The sequence below is a fragment of the Clarias gariepinus genome, chromosome 22 (genome assembly GCF_024256425.1).
Source record: "Clarias gariepinus isolate MV-2021 ecotype Netherlands chromosome 22, CGAR_prim_01v2, whole genome shotgun sequence".
NCBI lineage: Eukaryota > Metazoa > Chordata > Actinopteri > Siluriformes > Clariidae > Clarias > Clarias gariepinus.
Window position 1 is genome coordinate 28,746,865 of NC_071121.1, and position 8,136 is coordinate 28,755,000.

At 41.6% G+C, this 8,136-nt stretch overlaps 1 protein-coding gene across 1 annotated transcript in view; it reads right to left on the bottom strand.

Moving 5' to 3' along the window:
• Positions 1-1,732: 1,732 nt before the first annotated feature.
• Positions 1,733-8,136, bottom strand: part of LOC128510247 (sodium/hydrogen exchanger 9B2) — a 13,465-nt gene continuing 7,061 nt past the window's right edge. The window contains exons 6-12 of the mRNA XM_053482390.1: positions 5,336-5,511; positions 3,763-3,869; positions 3,342-3,491; positions 3,015-3,123; positions 2,500-2,636; positions 2,175-2,370; positions 1,733-2,093 (exon numbers count right to left, since the gene is read on the bottom strand). Of these exons, the coding sequence (XP_053338365.1) occupies positions 2,023-2,093; positions 2,175-2,370; positions 2,500-2,636; positions 3,015-3,123; positions 3,342-3,491; positions 3,763-3,869; positions 5,336-5,511 (946 nt within the window). The 3' untranslated portion in view covers positions 1,733-2,022. The remainder of the gene's footprint in view (positions 2,094-2,174; positions 2,371-2,499; positions 2,637-3,014; positions 3,124-3,341; positions 3,492-3,762; positions 3,870-5,335; positions 5,512-8,136) is intronic.

Below are 8,136 nucleotides of genomic sequence, written 5' to 3' on the forward strand. Positions count from 1 at the left end.
CACTGAAATATAATCTAACACCAGTGTTGTGTGTAACGCGTTAGAGTACTTGGATTACTTTTTTGATGTAACAAGTAATCTTACGCGTTATGTCGCCATTTAAGTCCTCAGTTGTTTAGTTACTTTTTAAAAAATTTAATCCGTGAGCCAGACAGCAGTCATTCCCAATCCCTTAGTGTGTGTGAAAGTCGTCCTACATGCCCCGCCCCCGATAACCCACCCCCCTTTATTATTCCTGCTGTTATAACCCTTATCTCACCTATGCGGTCTGACTATACAAGGACCGACGCGCGGAAAGATGTAAATCTCTGGGTGAGATTGGGGTATTAGTAGGTGAGATAGGGGTATTAGTAGGTGAGATAGGGGTATTAGTAGGTGAGATGGGGTATTAGTAGGTGAAATAGGGGTATTAGTAGGTGAGATGGGGGTATTAGTAGGTGAGAGAGGGGTATTAGTAGGTGAAGAGGGGTATTAGTAGGTGAGAGAGGGGTATTAGTAGATGAGATAGGGGTATTAGAAGGTGAGATGGGGGTATCAGTAGGTGAGATAGGGTATCAGTAGGTGAGATAGGGGGATTAGTAGGTGAGATAGGGGGATTAGTAGGTGAGATAGGGGTATTAGTAGGTGAGATAGGGGTATCAGTGGGTGAGATGGGGGTATCAGTGGGTGAGATGGGGTATCAGTGGGTGAGATGGGGGTATCAGTGGGTGAGATGGGGTATCAGTGGGTGAGATCGGGGTATCGGTAGGTGAGATGGGGTATCAGTGGGTGAGATGGGGTATCAGTGGGTGAGATCGGGGTATTAGTAGGTGAGATGGGGTATTCGTGGGTGAGATGGGGGTATCAGTAGGTGAGATGTGGGTATCAGTAGGTGAGAGAGGGGTATTAGTAGGTGAGATAGGGGTATTATTAGGTGAGATAGGGGTATTAGTAGGTGAGATGGGGTATTAGTAGGTGAGATGGGGGTATTAGTAGGTGAGATAGGGGTATTAGTAGATGAGATAGGGGTATTAGTAGATGAGATAGGGGTATTAGAAGGTGAGATGGGGGTATCAGTAGGTGAGATAGGGGTATTAGTAGGTGAGATGGGGGTATTAGTAGGTGAGATAGGGGTATTAGTAGATGAGATAGGGGTATTAGAAGGTGAGATGGGGGTATCAGTAGGTGAGATAGGGTATCAGTAGGTGAGATAGGGGGATTAGTAGGTGAGATAGGGGGATTAGTAGGTGAGATAGGGGTATTAGTAGGTGAGATGGGGTATAAGTAGGTGAGATAGGGGTATTAGTAGGTGAGGTAGGGGTATTAGTAGGTGAGATGGGGGTATTAGTAAATGAGATAGGGGTATTAGTAGGTGAGATAGGGGTATTAGTAAATGAGATAGGGGTATCAGTAGGTGAGGTAGGGGTATTAGTAGGTGAGATGGGGGTATTAGTAAATGAGATAGGGGTATCAGTAGGTGAGATGGGGGTATTAGTAGGTGAGATGGGGGTATTAGTAGGTGAGATGGGGGTATTAGTGGGTGAGATGGGGGTATTAGTAGGTGAGATGGGGGTATTAGTAGTTAACAGATTATGGTCCAAACTTGACTGAGTGATGATGGTAGAATAATTATAAAGGTCTTGACTAAAACAACATGCATGAGGAATCACAAAGGCGTTTTCGTTTTCTGCAATGGGAAAGTACTGAACTAGTTACTTTTATCAGAAAGTAACGCTGTAATGTAACTGATTACTTTTTAATGACAGTAATTTTGTAATGTAATTAGTTACTTTAAAAAGTAACATTCACCAACACTGCCTAACACACACACCATTTTCCACACAACTCAGCATGTCTTTATTATTTTTTATTTTCAGTCTGCATAAATAAAATGACATCAGAAAGAAGTTTTAATAAATAATGTTAATCTGATTTTAAAATAAAGTTTAAGGTCAAGCCACAGCAAATGTAAAAAACAAATAAAGTTACAAAGTTAAACTAAATTATGGAACTGGGTGTGTGTGTGTGTGTGTGTGTGTGTTTTTATAGCTTGCTCTCCACAGCCTGAGGTGGTTGTGTGTGTGACTCTTGAGGTGAGAAATCTTCGGCTTTATCTGAAAAAAGAAACACGTTTAGTTATTATTAATATAAGAATAATGTGTGTGTGAGTGTGTGTGTTTCTGAGTGTGTGTTACCTTGTGTGTTTGTCTCCTCTATCTCAGTGTATTTCTGCAGCAGTTTGGGTCCGGCTAAGCCGATAGCGAGTGCGCCGATGGGAGCCGTGATGATGATGGCTAACACCGCCACTGTCAGCACGTCCATCCCATAACGCTCCAACTGCTCGTCTCCTAAGCTACGGGCCATGTCCAGGGCTGTGGAGCCTATAGCTGCCTAAAGGACACACACACACACACACAACATATACATAATACTATATACAACAAGATGTAACAAAGACACAGCTAAGATATCACAGATGGAATATCACACACACACACACACACACACACACACACACACCTGTACTGTAGCTTTAGGTAACCATGCAAGAGAGATAAAAATTTTCTCCTTCAGGTTAAAACCAGCAAACAATACAACGGTGAACGTCACACACACGCGAACAACAACACCGACACAAAGAGCGGCTGTTCCTAAACCTGCACAAAGGAGAGACAGAAAAAGAAAGAGAGAGAGAGAGAGAGAGAGAAATTAGATACGTAGTAAATTTATTCATAGTGTCTGCTGTAGTATGGAGGTGTAGTACACACTAACCCACAGTGTACAGGCGTAGTATGTAGGTGTAGTACATAGTAAAATACAGTCTACGGAAGTGATATGTAGGTGTTGTACACACTAACCTACAGCATACAGGAGGTGTAGTACACACTAACCCACAGTTTAAGGGCATAGTATGGAGGCGTAGTATGTAGGTGTAGTACACACTAACTTACGGTGTACAGGCGTGATATGGAGGTGTAGTACACACCAACCCTTAGTGTACGGGCGTAGTATGGAGGTGTAGTACACACACTAACCTACAGTGTTAGCATTGAGTGTAGCAAACGTAATTTCAGCTCCAATCAGTCCAAAGAGAAGCGGCTGAAAAATGTCCCAAAACCTCCCAACAACAGCGGCTACTGGGGCCTGTTAACACACACACACACACAGACACACACACACACAGAAGAAGATTTAGCTAGCTATATTTTACATCCTATCATATGATGCTGTTAGTCATTCCCATTACCTGATCATTATACCCAATAGACTATAAAATGCCCCACTGACGGGTCCTCACATAGCCAACAGACCCTGCAGTGGAGTTTGGATATTACTATGAGAGTTACGTGTTTTTTGCTGACCTTTTTTTTGTCCCAGCTGATTCCGGCGATGAAGGAGAGAACGAGGGTGCTCAGGCCCCCGGCCCCGCCCAGCCCCGCAACATGACTAACAAACACACAGAACACGGAGAAACCCAGCAACATGCAGGAACGCCGCAACACCAGATCAACCTACACACACACACACACACAGGGAAACAAATGTATACATGATGCTGTAATTAGGACTCTAGACCACTAGGGTGCAACAGATCTCCATCTTCGTTTCAGCTCTCAGCCAATCAGAGCACAGGATACTCTATTAGCATAGTCATAGTCTTTAATTAGACAATTTATCGTTTCACTTCAATTATTAATGGTTGAAAATCAGACACCGGAATATTTAACGTGACTCTGTGTGTGTGTGTGTGTGTGTGTGTGTGTGTGTGTGTGTGTGTGTTACCTGATCCTCACTAGGGAAGAAATGGATGAGAATACCCAAAATCACTCCAGCTACAATTCCAACCACCACCTCCAATAGGCCTTTTGCCAAACTGAGCCATGTGGAGCCTGCAATGCGCGCACACACACACACACACACAGAATGTGGCAGCAATAAGTATGGCTTTACGTCAGTGACTCAGAGAGCTGTGCCGTTTAACCCAAACTACTCCTCATAAATCCGAAATGATTCAGTGTTTATAGGGTCTGTGGAGTCGACCTGCACTAATGATTCAATGTTTATAGTTGATTCCAACAAACCATTCTTAACAATTCCAAATAGGTTTGTGGAGAATCTTTTATATGAAACCAATGTAGGTACCTGACTTTGACAGTTAAAGAGTTTGTAGAAACAGTTAAAATGTTTAAATCTAATAATAATCTGCTGATCTTTAATGTAATCAGTGATATTATTATTATGATTATTATTATTATTTGAGGTTGAAGCCCACGTCCATGTCTGTGTGTCTCTCTGTACAGCAGAACTCTCTGTCTAACTTATTAATACAAAGAAATCCCATTCTGTAAGGTTGAGTATCTTACGCCTTGTTTACACTAAGTTGTCCTTCTTTGGTGGTCAGACAAATACACTCCCTGTTCGGTAATCGGAGAGTGAATCACAGATGAGAAATGGAAAAAGTAGATCAAAGGATAAAGATGAAGTTTTGTCTTAAAACCACTCCAGCGTGTTAAAATTCACTTATACCACTTCAGCGCTGTTATTTCAGCCAAAGTGAAAATATGAACTAATCCCAGTCAAAATATTCACTTTATCTTTTCTAATTAATATCTATTGGTGCAGGTGTTTGTTTACATTGAGACAGTAGCGCATTAGTAGATTATTTTACAGTAGATTATTAAATCCCACACATAACTGTTCATAACATCACTTTTACTCCACATTTAGATTCACTGATGGTGCAGATTAAACTTCAGGCAGAGATCTAAGGACTGCAGGAGATTCAGTAAAGTCTAGACGGATGGTTTTGTGTGATGCTGTGAGTGACAGACAGACAGACAGACAGACAGAATCTTATCTGAGACTGGTTTCTGGTCCTCCAATGTATAAAACATAAAGATATCATTAAAAGAGTTCTGACCCAATGTACAGACTAAACCTTTCTTTTATTTATGTAGATGCTTTAAGGTGACTCACACAATCAGCTCAGTGCCACAAAATAGACTGCTGTCTTAAACAAACGATTCAACTAAAAGCATTGGTTATTCAGTGTTAATTCAGTGTTAAATGAACAAATACCTGCTGTTCAATGTTATGGTGTTTTATGACTGATCATTCAGACTTGAGTCACACAGATGACTCAGTTGTCAAATTTCACTGGTGGAAACGATTCATTGTTTGGACTTGACTCATGCAAATGTTCAAAGCTGATTCACATAAATGATTCAGTCAAACTTGACTCATGCAAACGAATCCATTTTCAGATGACTGAAGATTTTAAATCCTACAATAATTAATTGGTACAATAATTAAGTTATATAATTTAGTTTGACGTGTGCGAGAGTGTGTGTGTTACCTGTGCCGAACGCCATCCCAAGGCAGGTGGTGAATCCAGTAATAGCGAGGATATCATCAAAGCTTCCTGATGCCATGAGGAGAGATGGGATTCCCTTTTGAACCCCAAAACCTTCAGCTTGCAGGAGCAGCATGGAGGGAACTACAACTGCTGGAGAGACAGCAGCTAACACAAACCTACACACACACACACAGTTGTAGCTCAGCAGATCTGTTTATATCTACATAAAAATAGCATACATGAACTGTATCAGTCAGGATTTAGGCCTCATCACAGTACAGAGACAGCACTCGTTAAAGTAGTAAATGACCTCCTAGTTGCCTCTGATCAGGGTTGTGTAACTATGCTTGTATTACTCGACCTCAGTCCAGCTTTTGACACCATTGATCATAGTATTCTTCTTCACAGATTAGAAAATGTAGTGGGAATTAAGGGTACAGCCCTCTCCTGGCTCAGATCCTATTTGACCGATCTGTATCAGTATGTAGATTTAAATAGTGACTATTCCTCATGTTCTCAAGTGGAGTTTGGTGTTCCACAGGGTTTGTTTTTAGGCCCACTGCTTTTTTCCCTTTACATGCTTCCTCTTGGCAACATAATCCGTAAGCATGGTATTAGTTTTCACTGTTATGCTGACGATACACAGTTATATTTCTCAGCAAGACCAGATGAAAAAAACAGCTTACTAAAGTTGATCAATGTGTGCAGGACATAAGAAATTGGATGCTAATGAACTTCCTTCTGCTTAATCCTTATAAGACAGAAGTTCTAGTCATAGGACCGCATACAGCTAGGAGTAAGATTCTAGATCACACTGTAACTTTAGATGGCCTTTCTGTTCCATCAAGTGCAACAGTGAAAGACCTCGGTGTGATTATAGATTCCAGCCTTTCATTTGAAGCTCATGTAGATAATATTACCAGGATAGCATTCTTTCACCTCAGAAATATTGCCAAGATAAGAAATTTATTGTCGCTAAACGATGCAGAAAATCTAGTTCATGCTTTTATCACCTCTAGGTTGGACTATTGTAATGCCTTACTGTCTGGTTGTTCAGCTAGATGCATAAACAAGCTTCAGCTAGTCCAGAATGCAGCAGCGAGAGTCCTCACTAGAACCAGAAGATATGAGCACATCACCCCTATCTTATCTTCACTTCATTGGCTCCCTGTGAAATTTCGCATTGATTTTAAAATACTACTCTTGACATATAAAGCATTAAATGGTCTCGCGCCGCAGTACCTGAGCGAACTGCTAGTGTATTACGATCCGCCACGCCTACTTCGATCAAAGGATGCAGGCTGCTTGTCAGTACCGCGTATTATGAAAAATACAGCTGGGGGCAGAGCTTTTTCTTATAAAGCCCCAAAGTTATGGAATAGTCTTCCAAATAGTGTTCGGGACTCAGACACAGTCTCAGTGTTTAAGTCCAGGCTAAAAACCTATTTATTTAGCCAAGCATTTTTATAAATAGATTAGCCTTAGGTAAAGGAGCAGATCTGGGGGACTCATGGACGTAGAGTATTATGGTGAACTGGTATGTTTGGATGCTGTCCTCCTCACTCTCATTGATCACTCAGGTTTGTTGACGGTGAGGTGATTGGTTGCTTTACATCTCAGTTCCCCCTCATGTCTGTTTTTCCCTCTGGCTCCTCCCCTTTAGTTATGATAGTTATTTAGTTATGAGTACATTCACCTTATACATTATGTGACTGTGACCTGACCCAACTGTTAACTCCCTGTCTCTCTCTTCCTCTCTTCCTCTCTTTCTTTAACTCTCCCTGAGTATTCACAGTGCATCACTTTTTCCACATTTTGTTATGTCACAGTCCTATTCTAAAATGTATTAAATATTTTTTTTCTCAGAATTCTACACACAATAGCCCATAATCTTTAAATAGATTTTTGCAAATTAATTTAAAAATAAATAAATTGAGAAAGCACATGTACATAAGTATTCACAGCCTTGCAAAACTGAGCTCAGGTGCATCCTGTTTCCCCTGATCATCCTGTTTCCCCTGATCATCCTTGAGATGTTTCTGCAGCTTAATTGGAGTCCACTTGTGGTAAATTCAGTTGATTGGACATGATTTAGAGAGACACACACCTGTCTATATAAGGTCCCACAGTTGACCGTTCATGTCAGAGCACAAACCAAGCATGAAGTCAAAGGAATTGTCTGTAGACCTCCGACAGACAGGATTGTCTCCAGGCACAGATCTGGGGAAGGTTACAAAAAGATTTCTGCTGCTTTGAAGGTCCCAATGCGCACAGTGGCCTCCATCATCCGTAAGTGGAAAAAGTTCGAAACCACCAGGACTCTTCCTAGAGCTGGCCGGACATCTAAACTGAGTGATCGGGGGAGAAGGGCCTTAGTCAGGGAGGTGACCAAGAACCCGATAGTCATTCTGTCAGAGCTCCAGACGGGCTGCCATGTGCCCTTTACTAAGGAGTGGCTTCCGTCTGGCCACTCTACCATATGGGCCTGATTGGTGGATTGCTGCAGAGATGGTTGTCCTTCTGGAAGGTTCTCCTCTCTCCACAGAGGACCTTATATAGACAGGTGTGTGTCTTTCCAAATCATATCCAATCAACTGAATTTACCACAGGTGGACTCCAGTTAAGCTGCAGAAACATCTCAAGGATGATCAGGGGAAACATGATGATCAGGGGAAACAGAATGCGCCTGAGCTCAGTTTTGAGCTTCATGGCAAAGGCTGTGAATACTTATGTACATGTGCTTTCTCAATTTTTTCATTTTTAATAAATTTCACGTTGTCATCATTTTATGTTGTGTGTAG